Source organism: Mytilus edulis, chromosome 10 (genome assembly GCF_963676685.1).
Source record: "Mytilus edulis chromosome 10, xbMytEdul2.2, whole genome shotgun sequence".
In the NCBI taxonomy this organism is placed as follows: Eukaryota; Metazoa; Mollusca; class Bivalvia; order Mytilida; family Mytilidae; genus Mytilus; species Mytilus edulis.
Genome location: NC_092353.1, coordinates 30791990 through 30817790, shown reverse-complemented (window position 1 = coordinate 30817790; position 25801 = coordinate 30791990). Strand labels below are relative to the sequence as shown.

The 25801-nt window shown below is 31.1% G+C and overlaps 1 protein-coding gene across 4 annotated transcripts in view; it reads right to left on the bottom strand.

Annotated features, from left to right (window-relative positions):
* Nucleotides 1–25801, bottom strand: part of LOC139490884 (rho GTPase-activating protein 20-like) — a 190355-nt gene that overhangs the window by 116716 nt on the left and 47838 nt on the right. For all 4 annotated transcript variants that reach the window (XM_071278006.1, XM_071278007.1, XM_071278010.1 and 1 more), the window contains one exon: nt 1990–2191. In XM_071278006.1, coding sequence (XP_071134107.1) covers nt 1990–2191 — 202 coding nt within the window. The remainder of the gene's footprint in view (nt 1–1989; nt 2192–25801) is intronic.

The following is a 25801-nucleotide window of genomic DNA, read 5'->3' as shown; positions in this document are numbered from 1 at the left end:
TTCGCATAGGATTTTTTCAATAAAAAAAAAATCATCAGGTTTAAAGAATCAATGCATTGCTAAATACAAATATTTCATCAAATAAATTTTATACAGATATTTTTATGAATATCCTTTTCATATTGAATACAAATTTTATTAATGCTGTTGCAGACATTTCATAGTCATAGCATTTCAACTGAGGTACTACACAGGTGTCAAAAGGCTCATTATGGAGTAAGGGTTACTAGAAGCATCAGTCATTTTTCAATAAAATTGTCATTTTCAAGTTTTTGTGTTTTCTTTATAAATTTTCAATTTAAGGCAAACTTGAAGCAGTTTAATATAGATGTGTGATGTTCCCAGTGACAAAATTAATATCTTCTGTTTTCAATTATGAAATAACCTATTTATTTACTCATGCTTAATTTTGTAAAGACAACACAATCTATCTTTTAATCTAAAACAAATCTGAAAAATATCAAATATGTAACAAATACATTTTCTAGTCACTGATCGTCTTCTTACAGCTCATAACATCATTCATTGAAAGAAAACAGCATTACTGTATGACAGTCACAAGAAGGGGGACAACTAATCTTTGCAAATATTTTTTTAAATTGTCTTTTAACAATCATAATTTTCAATCATATATATCATAATAATATCGGAGTGCAGCGAAAAAGTTAAGAACAATGATATAAGTTTTAGGTTTTGTTTTGATTTTTTGGGGAACAAAGTCCAGCAATTTATGAGAACTAGTTCAGACTGCAAATAATGACAACCTCATGTTTTCAATGAAAAGTAAGTCAGTTGATAAAAAAAAAAATGTGGGTGTCAATAAATGCCCTTATACCCATAAAAGGTGACACTTTACATCTTAATACTTGTCTATAGTTTATACGATAAACATCAGCCTACTGGGAATATCACGTCCACAATAAAATAGAATATTTTATCGTAAAAATGATACTATAATAGTCAAATTATGCACACCCATATCTTATTTACTATTCAGTTGTTATGCAGTCAGTTAAAATAATCCTTTGTTGAAAAGTTTTTTCTGAAAAGTAAAAAACTGTAAATTAAGATTCATTCACGATAACATCAAAGATTTCTATCTATGGTATTTACTATTAAATAACTTCTTTTTACCTTATTCAATAATCCAGCTCATGGCATTCAATTAAAACAGTATATTTTACATAGAACTGTTAAAATTACAGTTCAGTAATTATTAAGATAACTTAAAATTTATGTTATTACAAAAATAAAGCAATTTTAAGTTAAGCACTTCTATATACATCTATAAAAAAAAATGTAAAAAGTTACCATAGTCAACCAAAGCTTATTTGCCAAAACATATTCCTGGGCAAAAATTTTATAATGACCTGATGGCATTGTTTTTTTCTTTTTACTTTCGATTTGATTCTTTTGGTTATGATTTCAAGTAGTACTGTAATATTGTGTTTCAAAAGGCTTTTTTTTAGTAACTTTGACCTTGACCCAAGGTGTGGTGACTTCAAAATCAAAGGCAATCTTCCTCTTACTATTATACGTGACCATATTTTATTTTGTCAAAGTATGATGTAGTATTTGATTAAGTATCTGAAAAGACATCATTTGCATACATGTACTTGTCAGCCTATTTTTAAAATTGTGACTTGACCTTGGTTGTACCGACCCCTGAAGATCAATAGGGATATTCCTCCAATAATTTATGACCATCATGTTTGGTTCAATCAGATAAAAAGTATTGGAATTAGCATAAGGAAATGAAAATAACTGACAGATTGACAGACTTAAGGACTGGTGGACTAATGGACAAATTGACCAATACTGTTTGATCAGTGCTACTTCAAGGGAAGGAAATAAAAAATAAACTGACAGTGGGTATTGATTGTAAGTTAAACAGAAATATTTTAAAGTTATGAGTATTTTCTATGTTTGCAACTCATTGCTCTTGAATTAAAAACATAACTTAAAAATTTTCCCACTCCTGCACATTACCTTCTTCTTCTTGATCGTTCTGTAAACCAAGTTCTTCAAACACATCCTCTAAATCAGGATCCACACATGGTGATCCAGAGCTACCGTCCGAGTCCAGTATGGCTCTCGTAGAGGCCATAATCAGACGATAGCTGTTGATTCTCTGGTCCATGGTGGCCTGAGTCAATAAATCTGCTATCCCAATTCCATCCTCACCACTCAACTGTAAAGAGAATAAAACACGGTCAGGGAGAGTGCTCAAACAAAGGATAGAATCATGACATGATATTGTATAGTTATTCATTAGAATAAATGATATCTACTAACTTTTGTTTATTTGAATAAGTTTACAAGATTACGCCTATATTAAAATAGAAATGGATAAATGACTATACAGAAAGGGTTTTTCTCAATGTTGAAGGTCATAATAATACAAATTGAAAAACATCAAATCAACTATCATCACGATCTACTTCATGGTTTACTGTTATCTACATGAACCAGTCTTAAGTTTTCATCCATGAACCAATTTTCAATTGCACTCCTACACCCTGTACCCTAATGATACAGATGAATGTCCTTGCTATCATCTATTACAATAATGTTATGATTGTCCACTGATAAACCAGACACAAACATCCACTGTTTGTACACTCACTGTTAGTCGGTCCTTTCCTAAGTCAATAACAGTCTCTACAAGGCTTTTAAGTCATCACATTTTTTCCTGTGTATAATACATTGTATAAATGAACGCTTTGACCACTTCTACTGCCCTGTCCAGAACATCATTATAATGATTCAAAGGTCATTCCAGATAAAACATGATAATTCTCATGATGTCCTGCCTTATTCAAGTTATTAAAAAATGTCATTATTTTACAGCATTTTGTCAAGGGTTCCCTATACAATGCTATATCTCCATATAACCCACCGTCACCCCACATTTTCCAATTTCTAGAGGACAAAATTAAAACAATTGAAATTACTGTCAGATTTAGACTGAATTATTATCTAGGCCAAAATAATGTTCACTTGTTTGTGTTAATATGACTTTTAATTGATAAGCCATTTTAATTGATATTTCATAGTGTGTCTTTCAGTGTTGTGATGTTACACTATTGTTTCTGTTAAGGGTGAAGGTTGGTACCTATTAAAACTTTTAAACCACACTGCATTTGTTGCATCTGTACTTAGTCAGGAATTTGATGTTCAGTGGTTGTTGTTTGTTGATGTTGTGCATAAGTGTTTCTCTTTTTTTAAATTTAGATCTGAGACTGTTGGTTTTCCTGTTAGAAATGTCAATTTTGGGTCCCTTTATAGCTTAATATTCGGCGTGAGCCTCGGCTCTGTGTTGAAAACCGTACTTTGACCTATAACAGTTTACTTTAACAAACTTGGAAAGGGAAGGAGAGTTGTCTAATTGCCACTCATACTATATCTTCTTATATCTATATTAAGTAAAACAATGCTTTATTTTTATGAAACAATGGTTTTGTTTTAATTATGGTAAGGTCAACATAAATTTTGGACATATAAATTATGTCCAATGAAAGTTATTTGGTGTTTTTAAAACAGCTGAATCAATATAATTAAAAAGTCGGCTGATAAATATCAAATAAAAAGCTTTATCTACAGTCGTAGATATATAAGATAGGAAAAAATATGATTAGCAGATAATTTTAACCAGAAGTAAAAATTAAATTCAGTTTGAATGGTTATTCAACTAAAGGAAGTATTGTTCTCAAAAATAAATCAAAGAGCAGATTGCTCTGAGGGATATGATCGCCATTGTTTCATTGACACATGTATGCATGTAGCTGGATAATATTATTTTCAAAACTAATTCAAATGACAAACAGACATGTAAAATAGTTACAAAATAGCCAAACCCGGATAAAAGGTGTATGAACAATGTAATTAGGTCTATTGTGTTTTATTTTTGTACTATCAATACCAAGTTTACTTTCCACAGCAGTCACTGACTGACTCAGAGTGAGAGATGTCAGAGAAGGTATTTTATTTCACTCATTGGTTATTATATTTTATTAAGACAATAGACAATAGACAATATTTTATTCGCACAAACACATTTACATTAAATGGTTATGGCATACAAAATTCAGACAATAAACTTACAATAGTTAAATTGATTACAATTATATAAGAGTGACAGTGGTATTCACAGCAAAGAAGAAAAAAGGCTATAAATTTCAACAGTTAACACATTATTAATGTTCATGAACAATTGAAAAAAGAACACAAACAAAAATTAGGTTGGCAATGCATATTAAAAGAAATACAAGTTATACAGATGTTCTTAATAAAAGACAATCATTAATATACTTTATGGTGATTTTTATAATGACTGGTAAACTCAGCTATTTAAAAGTACAGTCAAATGCTTAAGTGTTATAGTGGACTGCAATTTAATAAAATTGAAATTAAGATTTTTATTAATATTTTGTATATAGGTATCCCTTAATGATGTATAGCATGGACAGATTGAGAAGAAATGGTATTCATCCTCAATTTCTTGTCTGTTACAGGATAAGCAAATGCGTTTACTTCTTTCAATGTTGGTATAACGCCCTCTTTCAATTGCTAAGGAATGTGCACTTAGTTTAAATTTACTGAAAACTGATCGGTCAGTTTTGAATTTACATATATCAATATATGGGGGCCTTTTTCTAATTCTTTTAGTATGACAAAAGAAATTTAATTTTTCACATTTATTGATAGAACAATTTATAATTTGATAAGCCTGGTCATAGATTGTTGGATACTATTTATGTGATATTTTAAATTAAAAGTATCAAAAGTGAGATGACCATAACCTAATTTATTTAACCAGTCTTTTACAATGTTAACCCATTTACTTGTTTTCTCTACATTATTATATATTTTATGGACTAAAGTGTTAGGCGAGTTTACAATATGGTTTAGAAATTTTATAGCTGAAAGCTGAATTTTAAAGTACAAAGGGATTCTGTTTGTCTCAGTTAAACAGGCTACATTTGTTGTTTTGCACTGTACACCTAAAATTTCTTTAATAAATTTAATATGTAAATGTTCAAATGGATCTGAATCTTTGAACACTTGGCTTACACCCCAAACTTCACTTCCATAAAGAGTTATTGGAACAACTAAAGTATCAAATAATTTTTCAAGCATACTGCAGGAATTATCTAAAGAGACTGTTTTTTTAATTTTAAACCAAGCCTTTCTTCCTTTTTCCATAAGATTTTTTTTTGAATGACTTAAACTTCCTGAACAATTTATAGTTATTCCAAGGTAACAAATAGATTTAACAGTCTCAAGATGTTCTTTTTCTACCTTAAAATAATTACAGTGAGATTTTCCATTAGAATTGAATATTATAATTTTTGATTTTTGTTTGTTAACATCAAGTTTCCATAGGGAACAAAATTTAGTTAACTCATTTAGTGCATTTTGTAGCCCTTCTTGGGTTTCAGATAATAAAATAATGTCATCTGCATATAATAATGATGTTAATTTAACATCTCCTATAATAATTGGTTGAGTGTTTGCATGATCAAGGTCATTTACAAGGCCATTTATATAAATATTAAACAAAGTGGGGCTAAGTACATCCCCTTGTTTTACTCCACAATTTGATATAAATTCATGGCTCATACCATTTTGAAATTTAATTCTACATTTGTTGTCATTATACATTGATTGGATGACGTTATAATGTCTGTTAGCGATGCACCGACATATAGTCATCAATGTGCTGATGGATCGTCGTATGATATTCGTAGATGTAGATGTAGACTTCAATTCGTATCTTATCACCCTTTTTCCTACGTTAATTCTAGGAGGAACCCCATTCCTACTCTTTAACTCTTTAAATATTTAATTTCCTTTGGGTCAGTCATCATGGCTCCTTTCCGTACACATTTATCGGTTTAAATTGCATTCGTTTTTAATATAATACGATGTTTATTGACAGAACGAGCTAATACTCAACATCTTGTTCATATTCAGAATTTACTGCCAGAAGGGAGACAACTCGAAACGACAATATGGAAGACTCCATTTCGCCTGAAGGTGGCACGGTAGTATTTCCTGGCCCATAGGAATAATGATAGCCTTTTTAGAATTTTCAACACTTTCTAATTGGTCGGTTTCTGAGTGTGTTGCGTTTCGATGTTGTGTCGTTGTTCTCCTCTTATATTTAATGCGTTTCGCTCGGTTTTGGTTTGTTACCCCGATTTTGTTTTTTGTCCATGGATTTATGAGTTTTGAACAGCGGTATACTACTGTTGCCTTTATCTAACACTGCAAAACATTCTACATTCACAGTTAACTGAAGTACTTTCATTTTACTATTCAGAAATGAATTTGAATATGTATCATGACCGTTTACTTTTTTTGCTATTTTTGAAAACCTAAGGCCACTAGTACTTTTAGGTCTTTTATGGTGCAGTGAATAAAAAATTTAAAAAAATTCTCAAAAATTCATTTTCATCTGTATGTAAAATTATTTCATATTTTTCTACACCTGATTCATCCCTCAGTTTGGGAAAGTATGTTCAGTTGATACTGTATATTTTGTCCAATCACACTGTTTAGATACATTAACCTAAGTAGGGTACACAAAAGAGCAACCTAAATTCTGGAATGCAAATACTACCGTGCCACCTGAAGGGGTGTTCTACGATGTGGAATATATTTATTTTAATCTAAATGATGCATGATTTAAAATTATGCAACAACAATAACCCTCAATAGCAGACATACATAGAAAAGATCCCATGAGTTATAAATTAACTAATTGAGTGGGGAATCCAGAGCAACCATTCAATCTAAAACCCCTTAAAGTCAAGAAAACTATACGCATGCGCATAATTTCCAAATCAAACCCTGTGGCAAGATATATTCCAAATGCTTATTAAACGACCTAGATGGTTCTCAATTTCTTTATGGAAGTAACAGTTTCATAACGGTAACATATAAGAAAAACTCCACTTCAGTTCTTATATGACAGAAATAGATTTATCGGTATTCAGAGAACTCTCGCATTTTATCAAAACTGGGAATTCCCTCTGACGTGTTTCTAAATTTATAACTACACTATATATAAATACTGCTTAATTCTGATTTTCCGTGTTGTTGAAAACACGCATCTAAGTCAAGGGAATTATCAAACATGAAGATTATGAAAAGAACATTATAGGAAAGTTGTTTAAGTTCAATCCCTTTGTTTGTTTTTACCTTTTAAAGCAAGACAATCATAAGAATCTGAGATGTTTCTCAATGTTTAGAATAAAACGATTGACGTGAGGGAAATTGCTCTGAGCCACCGGTATAAGTCTACAGATTGCTTGAAAGCAATCGTATCCCAAAAATATAGAAAGCCTCTAGTATCCTTTATTAAGTACCATTACATCTTGGTATAAAATAAAATTGAGAATGGAAATGGGGAATATTTTGAAGAGATAACACCCCTATCAAAGAGTAGAAAAGAGCCAAAAGGCCATCAATGGGTCTTCATCGCAGCAAGAAAATCCTGCAACCGGAGGTGGTCTTCAGCTGGCCCCTAATTAAAAGTATGTACTAGTTCAGTGAAAATGGACGTCACAATCTTACATCTTGGTATCCACTATCTATGCCAACTTTAGAAATATTTATATTGTCCCCTGGTCAATGTATATAGGGATGAAGGAAGGCATTCCTAGATATTTTTGTCCACTAAAATAATGACCATCAGATAGTGGTCAATGTATAGGGATGATGGAAGGCATTCCTAGATATTTTGGTCCACTGAAATAATGACCATCAGCTACTGGTCATTGGGTCAATCATAATTCAGTTGACCACTCCACCCAATGTAATAAATGATAATTTTTGTCTATATCAGATAAACCTGTAGATAAAACCATTACTTACATTAAAGTATAGCTCAATAAATTTATGCAGAACCAAAGACATACATACGTCTCTAGTAAAACTTAACCAAAAATTAGCATGCAATAATATATCATATTGCGCTAATGCAAATAAAGCTTCAAATTGAAGTAGTGTCATCAGAGGCATAAATATTCTTTTAAGATTTTCAAGCCTAATGCTATACAAGACATGGGTTATTAGATGAATATTGGTGTATAGTATTTATTGCAGAATATCTAGTGCAATAAAAAAAATCTATTCTGGACAATTTTCACCAATATTCAAACAATAACCCTGTAAATCAAATAGAGGCAATTCTCATATACATTATTCTGTATCTAGTTTTTCCAAGGGACAATATTTTTATTATAAACATTATGGGGAAGATTTGCCTATTACTTTAGAATAAAACATAATACAGATTTTCCAACAAATAATTTGAAATGACAACATATTAAAGTAAATAAATAAAAAGATAATCCAACCAATAGACAGTACCTTAGTATCAGGATGGGTCATTTTGTGGACTCTCCCCTAAAGTAGCGACATTTTAAAATAAGTGGGCGGTAGAAAAAATAATTTATCAGTTTTAAATACTCTTCTTTCCTTTTAGATTTTATTTCTCACTTATTGTACTCTAAAAGTCCACACCCCTGCCTGGCAGGTTCAATTTTGGAGGGAAAAAAACACAGACTAAACAAGCCTTTATTCAGTAGCCTGATATAGAATTGTCCACGAAAAAAAAGTCACTGATTTAGAAAAGTCAGAAGTCAATTAAAATAGATTGCATACATGTATTCGTGAACATCAAACCACTTTATGGCGGACATGTTTTGAAGATACAGTGTATTGGCAAGTTGGCTTTAAATTCAAATGACAAAAAAATAATTACCGTATGTCTGCAGTTGATGGTTAAAGTCATAAGAAACCTCAAATCAAAAAAAAATAATGCATATGATTTTCATAACTCAATGGATAGTTTTCATTATAAAACTTATGTACATATACTTTTTTCTGAAGAAAATTCTTTAATTTATTCATATTTAGAAGAAGTTTACTTTATTTGAATAGCTTCCTTCCAGCAAGCAATTCCCCCGAGATATTTTCCGTATGCAAGGTGACCTCAGTGTGACCCATCTCGTAAAAATCCGGTGACCACAATACGCATGGATGTCCTTAAAATAAACTATTATCTGAATTTACATGTTAAACACGTGCTCAATTTCCATGCTTTTTTGTTTATTTTTCGTCAATTGTTGACAAACAGGTGACAATCGTTAAACTTCGGTTTCAAGACACGAACTTTAATTACCTGCCATATTTTCACAACAACACTGACCGATTGAAAAAAAAATTGACAATTATACGAAATTTACACGAAAAAAATGATAAATTCGAGCACAGAAGACTAAGTTTATGATGTTTGTATGCATTGGTTCAAGAATTGGAAGAACATTATTTTTCACCGGTCACTCGTTTCTTATGACTTTAACTCTGCAATTTTCAATTTATGAATATTCTTACCTCAATGATACAAATAGTTCCCTTAAAATCAATTTATGTGTGGGAAATTCAGTTTCTGCAAAGTTTGTCATAAGTATGTGAAAGTTCACAGTGAACAAAAATAACAAAACAAAACTTTTTATTTTTAAATTTTTAAATGAGAATGGGCTATTTTTGCATGGCGCTTCCCTATTTCCTATGCTAACAAGCCTACCTGTAATGAAGAAAGATATAAAATTCCAACTTGTGATAATCCTGTTTTAGAAAATGATATAAAAAAAGTGCCAATCACTTTCAAAAAATCTTTCAAATATCAAATTTTATTCAAAGTCCAGGAACTCACAAAACACAACAACTCATATTATATATATATTATGATTTAAACCTTTTTCACAAGTGTGAAGCACTTCAAAGATCTTGACATTCAGCAAAAGTCTAGGCCTCCTAATCTTATTAATACCTATAGTGTTAATAACTTTATAGTGGTAAATATAATCAGATTAATTATCAAAAATCTTACCTAATCACAAAAATAGGTTATAACTGATTATATCAAAATGTTTATCTTAAATTATTACAATTGTATACACTTATAGGTAGTAAGCAGGGTATCAACATTTCAGTGTGAAAATAAGGAACTTGAGTACTATGTTGAACGTAACCCCCTAGGTCCTATTGTGTTGTTATAAAATCTACTTTCTGTTTCAAAGTACTTTTCTGGGTAGAAACAGTCCAACAACATGGAACTACCAAAGCACTGACTTCTGGGCAGACAATAACCTTAGGGAGTTACAGCACAGCAACATGGAACTCAGCTAAAACTAAAACAGTGATTAAAGCAATACCATACCATAGGGGTGTAACAGTTAAGCTGCATGGCAGTAACAAAGCAGTGTGACTACTGAAAAGACCATACCATGAGGGAGTAAACTGACAAGCATCATGGCAGGAATAATAAAGCACTGGTTACTGGACAGACCATACCATAGAGGAGTAATAGCCCAGCAGCATGACCAACACCAAGCAGCAACTAGGAAACAAACATTAGCCTAGGGGAGTAACAGTCCAGCAGAATGGCAGAAATAAAGCACAAACGACTAGATAGACAATACGCTAGAGGAGAAATGGTGCAGCAGCATGGCAAACACCAAGCAGCGACCACTGGATAGACCATACCATAGAGGAGTTAAACAGTCCAGTAGCATGACATACACCAAGAAGCGACTACTGGATAAACCATACCATAGGTGACTAACAGTCCAGTAGCATGACATACACCGAGCACTGGATAGACCATACAATAGGACATTTACAGTCAAAGTCTTAGGAGCATGGCAGGAACAAATCACCTGACTACTTCAAACATTTTTTTTACAGATGACAAGAAAAAATTTAGATTCTTTTTTTAATTACTAATTTATGAACCCAAAAGCTCCCACACCTGACGGGAGCAAACTATCAGAGGTTGTTTCTGAACTGTGTCTGCCCTGTAAAGACAATAATTCATCAAACATCAAATCAATTTCTTTAATAAATGCCAAGTACAATTTGGTACTGTTGAGTTCATTTTGGTTCATTTTCATTCATTTTAATTTCTGTATTATTTTTCTATTATATTTTTAATTCCATTTCTAAATATATTATTATTTAGTTATATAACATTTTATTGTGTGTTACATTTAAATTAAATACAAATCAACTAATTTCGCCCTGATCAGGTCATCTGAACCTAGATGTCAATATCAATTTATAATTGGACATTTCTAATACCATGAAATTAGAAATAAAATGACCCACATGAGCATAAATCTCAATTAAAAACAAATAAACAATGTATTGGTTTGTACCAAAGAGTTCAATCTCTCCATTAAAATCATTGTTATCAATATCGTCAATTGTAAATTAAATGGACATAAAGCCATCATTTAGTTGTTAAGTAAGAATAGAATCAACCATGTATATGTGTATCACTTTCTCAGTTGTACCCTGGCTCAATAAAATCAGGGATTAAAAGTCAAATTATAAACAAAATGTGGGCCATAGTAAATATAGTATTCAATCTTTAATAAATAAAATAAAGGCAAATATAATAAATTACATGTTAACTTTATTATTAAGCTTTATTACCTTTTATTTTTATTTTGCTTTATTTCAGTCAAAAATTATGGTGTTTTCATGAAATTTCAGAGACAAACAATGTGGTAATGTTGTGCTAAGACAGGGGTTGATCCAGTCATTTTTAAAAGGTGTTCTCAATCCAGGAGAAAGAGTGAGGGGGTTCAACCATCATGTGTCCCCATTCAAATGCATTGATCATCCAAAATAAAGGGGTGGATCCAACCCTCGGACCCCCCCCCCCCCTTTTTTTGTGTGGATCAGCCACTGTTTATAGATTATATCATTGTCAACCTTATCAACAAAATAAATGAGATTCCAGGAAATGCTGCATACAAAACAAAAAGTGTAAGGAAACAGAATGAATTTAATTTTAATGTCATAAGCATTGTTACAAAAATTTCATTTACAGTATTGCATGAAGACAATCAGAACCATGGAAAGGGGTATGAAATTGAATGGGTATAAACATCTATAAACATCTACTTAAAATTAATAATGACATAGGCATGGCCTAATTCCACAATCTAAGGCTAATTATAATAGATATAAATACCTGTGGTTAATCCTGCTAATACTATTGTTACCCCAGTCATAATCTTTCACATCTTAACTATTTTGTTCTTATTTATTTACTTTTCCATGTAAATTTTAATAGTCATATTTCATAAACATGACTAATTATTTTTTAAATGTTTAAACAATAGAAATGAAAAATCAAACAACCTAAATTGTCACTTTTTGTAATGCAACACTTTTAAGTTTTATTATGAAACAGTTTAAATTTCACTTTCTACAAATTATTTTCATGCAGTTTCAGAGAACAATTCAAAAGTTTTAGACATTTTTCCTGAATTTCTATCACTTTGTTGACGTAATTAGTGACAGTTATTTCGATGCTACTTCAGAAAACAATAACAACTTTTAGACAATTTACCTGAATTTCAATCACTTTCTGGGTAAAATTATCTTGAGAGCTTTATTTTATGAAATTTCAGAGAAAAATTACAAAGTCTTTGACTACTTTCCTGAATTTCAATCATTTTGTGGGTAAAATTCTTGACATTCATTTATTGTAATTGCAATTTCAAAAGACAATAAAAACTTTTAGACAATTTCCCAGAATTTCTATCCCTTTCTGGGTTATGAATCTTGAGAGGTTTTTATGCAATTTCAGAGAAAAATTAAGGAGTTTTTGACTATTTCCCTGAATATCTATCATATTCTGGGTAAAAATCTTGTCAGTATTGAGCTCTATTTCCATGTGTGGAACAAAATTTTGACTCACAGATCCAGTCTCTTCAGAGAATAAGAATTAAAGTAAAAACTTACAGACTCAGATGATGACACTGTAGTGGATGATGAGATACATCTCCTCCTAAACAAATGCCTCTTAAATGGTCTCATCATAATCATTAGTTTCCACCACAATAATCCTCATAAATACCAAAATTACCAAGAGCACATATCAAAATCTAGCACCAATAATCTGACATTTTCAAAAATACACATAACTCTATATGTAAAAAAAAAACATGCTTTCAAGGTAACCTTCATTTGTTAGAATCATTAGAAATATGACCAAGTTTTATAAAATTGTTTACAAAACCCAAAATAATTTAATGAAAACAAACATATATTGCTTAAATTCCAGTCTCAGCAAGATTAACATAACAATCTGACACCATGAAAATACACAGTCCTACCCTTTATCAGTTGGCACAGAAGTATCTGTTTATTTGAATACCTGAATTCCAGGTAAAAACATCAGGTATCCTCTCAAATTTAGCACTGGATTGGAGAGTATTGACATGTTTTTTATGATGATGCAATTAAGTATCATCATTCCTATGTACTACTATATCAGGTGAAAAGGTCAGAACTAATAACCTCAGATGACCAATTTGCAACAGATTTATACATAATAGAACATAGATTTATATAACAAAACATAAGTACAGATGAATTAAGATATTTCTATCAAATCCACTGAGATATCTATGCATTATAAAGAATCACAAAAGCATAGATTTCTTCTGTTTATTAGGTCAAAAGACAACCATTATATACATAATCATCAGTTAAAATAATTACAGCAGTTCACCAAATTAATAAAGTGGTTTCAAAATAAGTTTCAACAAATCAGTTACACCAAATCTTCAAGTGGTCTCTATTACCCCTGTCAGCCAAATACTGGCAATGTCAACCTACAGGTGCAAGTCAGCCATTTAAAAAAGGGGGCTCCCAACCCAGGATAAAGGGGGATTCCACCCATATTTCTCCGTTCAAATGCATTGATCGTCCTAAAAAAGGGGGTTCCAACCCCTAGAACCCCCTGGATCCGCCACTGACCTATTCGTAAAAATTCTCCATTCAAATATATTGCAAATGGTTCACATTTTTTTAAGTTTACTATGATTTATAGAAAACCAAATCCAAAGGTTTATATAGGTTAACAAGTCAATTGATTCAATGACATAATTGCAAACTGTATTTTAATGAACATAATGATCAAGTAAAATTTATTCAAATAGATCTTCAAGTCAAATAATCAAAATTATTCAAAGACTAAGCATTAATTAATTATGTAAACAACAATCAAACTCAATGAAGACTCCATTAAAAAAATCTCTTCTCACTGTCAAATATCTTGCTTGCATAATTTATCATACCATGTTAAATCAATGATATATTGACAAACTCTGAGAGGACTTATTGCATGAAAGAATAAACAGCTGCACCATGAGCCCATGATACAACGTTGTCTTGTGTGTGAATTTTTATACAATAATCATGAATAGTTTCTGAGATACTGCGTGACACATGAAAACCCCCCCTTTTTTTTTTACAAAAAAACTCAATTACTCTAAAATAAAATTTTGAACCATCACCAAAAAGTATATAGATCTTAAGATTAATATAACTAAGAGGTGTGTAATGTTTTAGGCAATTATCATAAATCGTTTTTGAGATAAGACGTGACACGTAAAACCCTCCCCCCTTTTTTTACAATCGATAACTCTTAAATAAAATTTTGAATCATCACCAAAAGTAAAGAGATCTTTAAATTAATATAACTAAGAAGTGTGTAAAGTTTTAAGCAATAATCATAAATCATTTTTGAGATACAGTGCGATAAGTGAAAAAAACACCTTTTTTAACAAAAACCTCAACAACTCTAAAACAAAATTTTGAATCATCACCAAAAATTGTAGAGATCTTTAGATTAATATAAGTAAGAAGTGTGTAAAGTTTTAAGCAATAACCATAAATCATTTTGTAGATCAGCGCAACATGTGAAACCTCCCCCCCCCCCTTGTTTTAGTTACAAATTCCAGTAACTCAAAAAGTTTTAATCTTATTTTCACCAAAATGTGTACAGATTGTTGACCATAAGAAACAACTATGTTCAGTTTCATGAAATTTTGATAAGTTGTACTCAAGTTACTCTGCTACATGTAATACACTGGGCAGACAGACAGACGGACACCGGACATTTGTATACTATAATTAGTCCTGTCAAAAATGGGGTAAAGGTATTCTGTGATTCCCTTAGATTTTCTACACCAAATATAATACATATAGTACCGGTAACTAAGAAATTGAACCATGAAGAGAGGTCAAGGTCAGATGACTCCTGTCAGATAGACTTGACACCTTAAAACCTTTCTGTGTTTTCAATTTTTTTTGTGTTCCATTATACCAAAACTTATATAGCTTACTTACATCATCAGCAGGTCTAAAACAATTATAAGATAATCCATTTGTATCTGTAAATTTTGACATACAGCTTTTAAAGTTTTTCTTTATCAGAAACATCACATAATTCCTATTTAAAGAATCTATATTACTCCAATACTAGTTTGTCTAGAACAGAGGTAGTAAATAAAACAAATTACCAAATTATAAAATCAAATAACTGTCTCATTGGCACGTTGTCAATGATTAATTATTATACAGTACTTTTACTTATTGTTTTTGATAAACAATAGTTGATTTATCAGAGAAAATGATCCACTAAAACACAAGAGAAAGGTTCCAGATGATTTGATACGTTAAGATTATTTCCATATCGGTTCGTAATTTGTATAACTTTTATAACAAATGGTATCAGATGTCTGGACAAAGGTCTGCGTAGGACAGTTACGGTAAAACCGCTTGTTAATAAAATACAATAAAGGTTCCTATAACATAATTCTCACCTTATCGGTAGAAAATCACACATATTGTCTCCCGCCCAAATCATTAATTTTCTTTGAAATTACCGGAAACCATGATTTATCATAATTAATCCTTAGTTCTTATTGTTTTTATTTACTTTTTCCCACTGATTTTATTGTAGATTTAAAACCCTCGTCAATCTTAAGCCTAAATACCCAATTAATTTATTCAACAATATACAATAGTATTTAACTGTTCAAGCAATGCATTGTGAAGGGGTATATTTATCTGTAATGTCAGAAAGGTTCAGTTTCCATTGAAACATGTTCAGTCCTTATCATGACTGTTTCTCTTTTAACAAATATAATACTGTTTTGTTTTTATCTAAAATTAAATTCAGTAGAATGTTTTTCTTATTATAAAAGCTGTTCAGTGCAGCATCAAATTTGACAACTCTAGATAACGTCTCTACGACAATGATGCAATGGAAAACTATTGAATTGACTACTTTAGTTGAACCAGGGTCCACTTATTCACATTTGTGACTTCAATTTAGGTTAGATTTTTTAAAAATTTGCACACATCATTTTTCCCATATTTTTATTTTTGAAAAATAAAAAATCACACACATAATGCATGGAGCAAGCATAAAATTGTGATGAGTGATTGTTGTGAAGATACCTTTTATTTGTAATTTTAATTGATAAATTGTTAATGTGTACTATAATAAGACACAGCTTGCAGTGGCGGATCCAGAAATTTACATAAGTGGGGGGCCCACTGACTGACCTAAGAGGGGGCCCGCTCCAGTCACACTTCAATGATTCCCTATATAAGCAACCAAAATTTTTTCCCAAAAAGGGGGGGGGAGCCCAGGCCCCCTGGGCCCCCCCTAAATCCACCTCTTGCTTGACCGTTGATTTGTAAACACTATTATTATATTCAAAATACAGAATTACACAGTCCTTCACTTTTTTTTATTCATTCCCCATTTTTAACAACTTAATTATGGGTCAAATGAATCATATCACACATTTGTTATAGTCCTATGTAAAGAGGCAATGTCAGATTAAATTATTGTTTTCCTTTTTTAAAAGTTATAGGCCAATCTGATAATGCAACTAAAACCTCCAAGGTTAAAGTGTAGGATCAAACAATTCTAAATTAAAGCACACAAGTTTTGGCTTAAAGGTGCAAAATACCACAACATTAAAAGAGTAAAGTCTCACAATTGTTTACAATTTAATAAGAATAAGATAGTAAGGACAAGGAGGTCATCAAACCAATGTTTACACCAGAAAAACATACATCAATCTATCAATATTTTGTCATGTTTTTATTTATCATTTTCAATGTATTTAAAGAAAGTTATAATACCACAGAAATAACACTTGTTAAAATTCATATGACTATTCTTAATCTATTTGTTTATTTTTCACATCACAAAGATATAAACACAAGCTCAAGTGTACATTTTGGACATCACAAAAATAACACATGAGCTTTCGTGTACATTTTGGACATCACAAAAATACAAAAGGCTTTTATGTATACTTTAGACAACACATAGATAACATATGAGCTTTAGTGTAAATTTTTGACATCAAAAAGATAGGAAAGGAGCTATTGTGTACATTTTGGAAATCTCATAAAGAATAATTTAACACAAGCTTTAGTGTACATTTCAAACATCACAAAGACAACATCAGCTTCAGTGACGAATTTGGACACCTTAAAGATAACACATAAGCTTAAGTGCACATTTGTGATATCACTGAGATAATAAAAGCTTTAGTGTTCATTTTAGGCATCACAAAGATAAAACAAGATTGTTAGTGTTCATTTTGGACATCACAAAGGTAACACAAGATTGTTACTGTCCATTTTGGACATCACAAAGGTAACACAAAATTGTTAGTGTTCATTTTGGACATCACAAAGATAACACAAGATTGTTAGTGTACATTTTGTACATCACAAAGGTAACACAAGATTGTTAGTGTACATTTTGTACATCACAAAGGTAACACAAGATTGTTAGTGTACATTTTGTACATCACAAAGGTAACACAAGATTGTTAGTGTACATTTTGGACATCACAAAGATAACACAAGATTGTTAGTGTACATTTTGGACATCACAAAGGTAACACAAGATTGTTAGTGTACATTTTGGACATCACAAAGATAACACCAGATTGTTAGTGTTCATTTTGGACATCACAAAGGTAACACCAGATTGTTAGTGTACATTTTGGACATCACAAAGGTAACACAAGATTGTTAGTGTACATTTTGGACATCACAAAGATAAAACAAGATTGTTAGTGTTCATTTTGGACATCACAAAGGTAACACAAGATTGTTACTGTCCATTTTGGACATCACAAAGGTAACACAAAATTGTTAGTGTTCATTTTGGACATCACAAAGATAACACAAGATTGTTAGTGTACATTTTGTACATCACAAAGGTAACACAAGATTGTTAGTGTACATTTTGTACATCACAAAGGTAACACAAGATTGTTAGTGTACATTTTGTACATCACAAAGGTAACACAAGATTGTTAGTGTACATTTTGGACATCACAAAGATAACACAAGATTGTTAGTGTACATTTTGGACATCACAAAGGTAACACAAGATTGTTAGTGTACATTTTGGACATCACAAAGGTAACACAAGATTGTTAGTGTACATTTTGGACATCAAAAAGGTTACACAAGATTGTTAGTGTACATTTTGGACATCACAAAGGTAACACAAGATTGTTAGTGTACATTTTGGACATCACAAAGATAACACCAGATTGTTAGTGTACATTTTTGACATCACAAAGGTAACACAAGATTGTTAGTGTACATTTTGGACATCACAAAGATAACACCAGATTGTTAGTGTACATTTTGGAAATTACAAAGGTAACACAAGATTGTTAGTAGATATAGGAAGATGTGGTGTGAGTGCAAATGAGACAACCCTCCATCCAAATAACAATTTAAAAAGTGTACATTTTGGACATCACAAAGATAACACAAACTTTAGAGTACATTTTGGACATCACATAGATAACACAAACTTTAGAGTACATTTTGGACATCACATAGATAATATAATATAAAAAAGAAGATGAGGTATAATTGCCAATGAGACAACTGTCCACAAGAGACCAAAATGACACAGACATTAACAACTATATTGTTTCTGTTCACTTTGGGCATCACAAAGAAACCATAAGCTTTAAAATCCTAAATATGCACATACCGAATTATAAATGACAGTAGTTCAACAACAACACCATACATCTTTGTTTTATTTTGTTTGAAGCTGAGATGTCAACATGACAATCAAAATATCAAAAGACAAATTATTTCTCATATGAAAAACACATTTCTGTCATAATTTACCACTATTTTTTGTCAGGTATTTTATCTATGATTAGTCTCAGGTCATGGTGAGATGTAGTATATTTGCTTATTATTTTTTATAGAATTACTGACCATTAAATTCATTCTTTTATTACATCTATAAAAAAATTTAATTATATATAGGTTTCTAATGGCAATCATTTCACACAACACTGACAGTAAATATTATTTTTATTTGCTGTAAAACTATGTTTCTTTAACTTTTTTTAGCAAGGATTTTCATGGCCGATTTCTGTAACACTGTGAGTAAAGATGGTTTACTTATATTTAGGTTTTTATCAGTCAGCAATGATAAAAACTTTTAATGAATTGTTAATAGATTTTATTGAATTTCGAAATGGATAGCAGTATGATTTTTCCTTACATTTTCTTTTGTAAAATAATTTGCAGATAAAACCAGTAAATATCACCAGGAACAAGTATGGCCAAACAAGATGGACTTCATTCTGTATTTCCCCCCAATTGTATATATAATAAACATATTATGATAATAAAATATAGATTTATTACCAAAAACACTGATGTTTTCATCTATAACAATCATTTCTTTCACCTAAAACTGTCTATCTAACATAAACAATTATTGAGAATCATTTACTAAAAATGTCTGGAAAATATGGTGTCTCTACTCCCAAAGAATTCTGAAATGCTAAGAATTTATAGTTATTTGACTAAAACCTGCTTGTCCACTTTAAAGGTGGAACTTCAGTAACATGAGTTTGTGCATGCATTACATACAGTATGTAACAATTCAGTGTGCCATGTAGGCAAGACTTGATAAGTTCTAATGGCTACAATTGTATGCCTTGATTTTGAAACATAAACATTTAGCATATTCTCATCCATAATATCTTCTCTCATATAGATCTTTTATTTTTATCTTATTCAGTAAAAACCCAATTTTCTTGCTTTTTTTTTTACAATCTTACATATATAGTTAAAACAGGACTTAACAGGCAACTCATTAATTAAATAATTCTTTGATCTCTGAGAAACAATTAGCCGAATGTAAAACAAATTGTATATGTTTTTGCATCACTTCTCTTCCTGATCTTATAAAGAATTATAAATGTATTAAGTTTGTAGTTACATATGACATCTATGTAGTGCAGTTAACTAAGGGCTCATCCTGTGGTCTAAATGATTCACCAAAGACTCATATAGAAAACAAACATCAAATACAAATGTATAACAAATCAAAACAGAAATAAACAGATCTATTTCAAAAAACTATTTTAAGGGGCGACCACATTAAATCCATTAGGTACATACATGTACCAAACCACGAGAACAAAAGTGAGGGAATCAAATGGAGTGGGACCAGGTACTAGTCAGCAACGTTATTGTCTCCCTGATGCTGGGTTTATACTCATGAATGAATTCTTCTACACAAAACAATAGTGAAACTAAACATTATAAATCTTACACAGCCAAACCTGCATGAGCAGTGGCGGATCCAGCCATTTTCAAAAGAGGGGGGTAACAGAATCCCAACCCAGGATAAATGGGGGAGAGTTGTGTGTTCCAACCATTTATCCCAATTCAAATGGATTGATCTTCTCAAACCCCCCCCCCCCTTTTTTTCTCCCTGGATCTGCATGATTGATGAGCCTGTTATCTCTATAAAAAAAATCTTTCTTTTCAGGTCACATGTCACTTGTTGTATCCCCAATTCAGAGTCACCTCTTGTATAAAGTCAAGGTCATTTTATGGTCGAATTGCGGACCTTTTACAATTTTGAATGTAGACCTAAATGGGGGAAAAAATTGGAGCATATGGACCTGAATAAAATAGCTCCAACCTTAACAATTCCATGAAACAAATGAGTTTATAATGTACCTCCCATGAAACACAAAGGCAAATCTTTATAAATTTCATATCCTTCTGACGAAGTTTATGTTGCCTTGAATGTGACCAGTAACTTGGAACCCTCAGGTAACAATAACAAAAAATAACTTTCCTCTCATCTTTATTTTGGTACTATCAGATTATCATTCAATAATGGATTCTGTAGACTTTAAGGAATTCTGAAGATCTCTATAAATGGCCAGACTTCCCTTTACCTTGTTGAATAATTTGTGACTTTAAGCTGTGACAAAGGACCCAGTGGCGGATCCAGGGGGAGGGTTCCGGGGTTGGAACCCCCCTTTTTTTGGACGATAAATGCATTTGAATGGGGAAATATAGTTGGAACCAAACCCCCCCCCCCCCCTTTTGTCCTGGGTTGGGAACCCCCTCTTTTTAAAATGGCTGGATCCGTCCCTGGGACCAAAGCTTTTATCAGCATCTTATATCTCTTTTTAACAGTTATAGTTTCAGATTTTTAATGTTTTGATGCCTTGAAATGCTGTCTCTGCTTTGATGCAGATATGAACCAATTTAGTTAAAAGTATTAAGGTTAGGATGACATCATCACTAGGACATGTTTAAAGATGCCATCATGAATTGGTTCATTGTTACAAAAATATCTGTTTCATGTGTTCAATCTGTTGTGGTCACTTTCAAAACTCCTTTTCTCTATCAATTTACCTCTGTCATTTAAAGCACAGTTGACCAATGGGTATGGCATTTGATATTAATGTGTCATTAAAGCAACACAACTAGTACCCAATAGTATAGCGAAACTGCTTGTAACCGTTCTAAAACACCTAAATTTACAAAGATTCTTTGGAGGGGTCCTGAATTGTTTTGGGCTATTTTTAATTTTCTATTCAATTTTATATACATTTGTGTATTGTCATTCATCTTGTTATATTTTGTATGGTTCTTGATTATTTTTTTCATTTTGTGATTTATTTATATTGGTTCCTAATATATTTGTGGTTATCTAAATGAATAAAGCATCATAAACAGAATTAAGGAACTTTGTTTTTGGTTTTTTTTACACCTTGTGTGAAAGGATATAGATCCAAAAGTATGAAAAAAAATATGCCAAAAAAACACCTTACTTTAAAACATTTTGGTACTAAAAGACAGTTTCATAAGTCTAAAGTCCCCAGCATCACCCCGAGTGTTCAGCAAGAATTGATGTTCCAACAGAATTATATTTTTTGTTCTGTTGTCTCAAGTAAATATATCTTGTATCAATGAATCATAAATTGCCATAATATTTCAAGCATCCCCCTTCCAGTACCTAAACTGGAATGTCTTACTATTTACCATACTTCCTTACAAAAGTATATTATCAAGTATTGAAATTTAACACAAATCAATTACATTATACAAAAATTTACATTATAAAGACATGAAGTTTATGTCTCAAGTAATGTGTGATGTAATATATAACTGTCATACTGGTCAAATTTCAAATATTTTAATATATACTGGTAACAGCATTTATTTTAAATACGTCTTCTTATTAATTCATATATAGTTGCAAATGATCAGTTATGAATTTCAAGGACCCAAACCAAGACAGTCATTGTTTATTATCTTTTAAAAATTGGAATATAACAATGTATAACTCAATTTCTTTTTTTTCCATGAAAAAAAAAATATTTTCAACTTTCACAATTAATTTATTCTTTTGAAGATTTCAATAACTCCTTGATAAAATAAGTATTTTTTAATTATAATATATAAGATATCAATGATATTTTTAAATCAAAAGATAATAAAATAATTTTTTTTATAAAAGTTGAAAAAACAAACATAAATCAAACATAAACATTTACAACTTACCAAGAAATGAATTTATGTCCAAAATCGAAACATCAGGTAAATGATTTGAAAATAAATACAAAAAATCCAGGAAAAAACAGAATAAAAATCGGGAAATTGAAGGACAAGTAACAAATGACAATAAGCATTAAACTTTATCCATGTGGTCAGTTCAGGTATAATAAGTGATGTGTATTGCCTTTGTGATTGATAGGTTACCTGTGGGGATCACAGTGGGGTAGCTTATTAATTAGACAGAGTCACTGTATACCACAAAAGGTATTTGTAAACTTGGGAAGTGTATACACTCTTTATATAAGTATACAATGGCTTTTATCTGAGTGATGAACAAGATTAAATGTACTAATGTTGCATAATGGTAAAACTGTCTTTTAAAGATATTCTACAGTTTTAACATTGAACTTTTGATACAAAATTGTACCAACTCGTGGGATGAATCAGCTCTTTAATGTTTTATTTGAATGGATAATTCTCCTAGTCAAAATGTTTTTCCTCAAAGTGTTAAGGTTTTGTGCACTCTTTAAGGCCTAAGATAATTTTTTCTATTGGAATTTATACAAAAATACAAATCCAAAGAAAATCTTGACTTTCTATAAGACTGCACATTTATATAAAGGGGTTTTATAACTATAAGTACCTCATCATAACATTCTTATGATTGGTCACTTTGCCTAAATTTATTGACCAGTTGATGAAAACTAACCCTAACCTTTAAAAATAACAGTTTTATTGTTTGTTTTCTTAGAAACATCTAAAAAGGATGCTTAAACTGCAAAATTTAAAGTTGGCCTTCCTTTTCAACATTGGCAATAAAAACAATCACATTATGTTGACTTCACAATTTCTTTCAATCATAGGCATTCAGAGCAAAAGGGCGGTTTATTTAACAGTGTGCACCACACTTTTTATGTTATTTCGAATAGACAGAAAAAAATATTACAGTCATTTCTTATAAGTTAATTCTAAATTCTATTTTAAACTGTAGAAAACCACGAAAAACGTTGATGACGTCACGGTCACATGACTAAATTATGTCTATGGGCTGATAACAAAATAACGTCAGCCAATCAGAAGACGTGTTACATCCAAAATTAAATTATTATCTTATAGAAGTAAGACACACAAAAAGATGACTACTAGTTTAAAAGGATTAATTAGTTCAATAGTTGAACAGCTTATAAATACAGCAACAGCCATATAGGGTATGATAAACCTTGTTACAAAATGTATCAAAGAGACGGCTACCCAACATCACAAAACACCAAGAGATATTTGATCAACATACGGTTTACCAATGACAATCTATTAACACAAGGTATTAACAAACAAAACCTATTGTTTCTTTATTCAAAGATGTTTGACTGTAGCCATTTAAAAAAAAAATTATTATTATTTTGAAACTAGCATTTTGTCATGTAATTCTAGGTGGAAAACCTTCAACTTTGATAAGGACTAGGGCTTACTTCAGTTTATATAGTGGTGGATCCGGGGGGGGTTTTGGGTGTTGGAACCCATTTTTTTGGACAATCAATGCATTTGAATAGGGATATATAGTTGAACCCCCTTTTCATCCTGGGTTGAGAATCCCCTTTTAGAAAATGTCTGGTACACCTGGGGGAATCAGGGCCTGGGATGAAGGTGGTAGCTTTCAAGCCTTATTCTTGTCAGTTTTTAAGAAAGATATGTCTGGGACACCTTAGATACATTGATGAAAAACTATAGATATGCCAGGTAAAAATTTCCCAATTTCCTCCTCATTGAATAATGATAATGTGGACACTTTATATACTAATTGAATTATTTCGGTCAAGTAGAATTAAGAAAGCCAATTATTTGTTGAAAAACTTTTGTCCATAGAAAATCACTATGCTTTAATCGGATCATAGGATGCCTGGAGCAAATCATAACAGATCAAGAGCCGATTGTAACAGATCAGATATAAAATGTGTATTGGTTTGTCACACCTGAAATTATCTGTACAGGTAAAACACCTGATCATTATCATCAAAGATAACATATACATTAAATATACTTATGTGACTATATCAAAAACAATACCTATTATAGATTTGACTTGAGACAGTAATAAAGACATATCATTTTATGTATAAGACAGTCCTATTAAATTTCAATATTTTTTGTGGTAATATATCATTTAATGTTAATCATTATAATTTTTCTCTGATTAGACAACTTGTTTTAATTCAAATTGATTCTAAAAACATACCCGATGCCATTTATTTTAAAAAATGAAGGTAAAAGTGATCTAATTTTTAGTGTGGACCATAACGTCACATTAGAGATGATTAAACATGATTCATCAACAGTCAAATAGATATTCCTTTATGAATTGTAGATGCTTAGATCTCTGGACTTTAACAAAAAACACATAACCTGCTGAACATGTAAATAAATAAATGGATGGAAATTGACTTGGTGAGGAGACTATAAAAATCAGCTATCTAATCTCTAACCTATCTGTCATATTGACCTCATTTTTTTTATCTTATTTAGTTGTACTTTTAGATTCAAAGCTTTCACTTTTGAAATCTTCAGTAAGGCAGCATCATACTCCTTCCACAACTCTTTAGTAACACAAGTGTACAAGATTTTATGTTGATAGTCCTATTAAACAATAAAGCTTTACTACAAGTATCACATAATCTTGACATTGATACAACATGAGGTCAATGTCAAATAAATCAAACTGGAAACACACCAAAAAAGTCATGTACACCTTACAATTCTGTACCCCAAATACAGTTGACATATTACTAATAGTTTTTTTAGGAACAAACTTAACCATGAAAACTAAAGATTGACCAATGAACCATGGAAATGAGGTCAAGGTCAGATGAACCATGCGAGACACATATATACACCTTACAATCAATCTACACATTAAATATACTTGACATATTGCTTATAGTATCTATAAAAAACAAATGAGGTCAAGGTCAGATGAACCATGCGAGACACATATATACACCTTACAATCAATCTACACATTAAATATAGTTGACATATT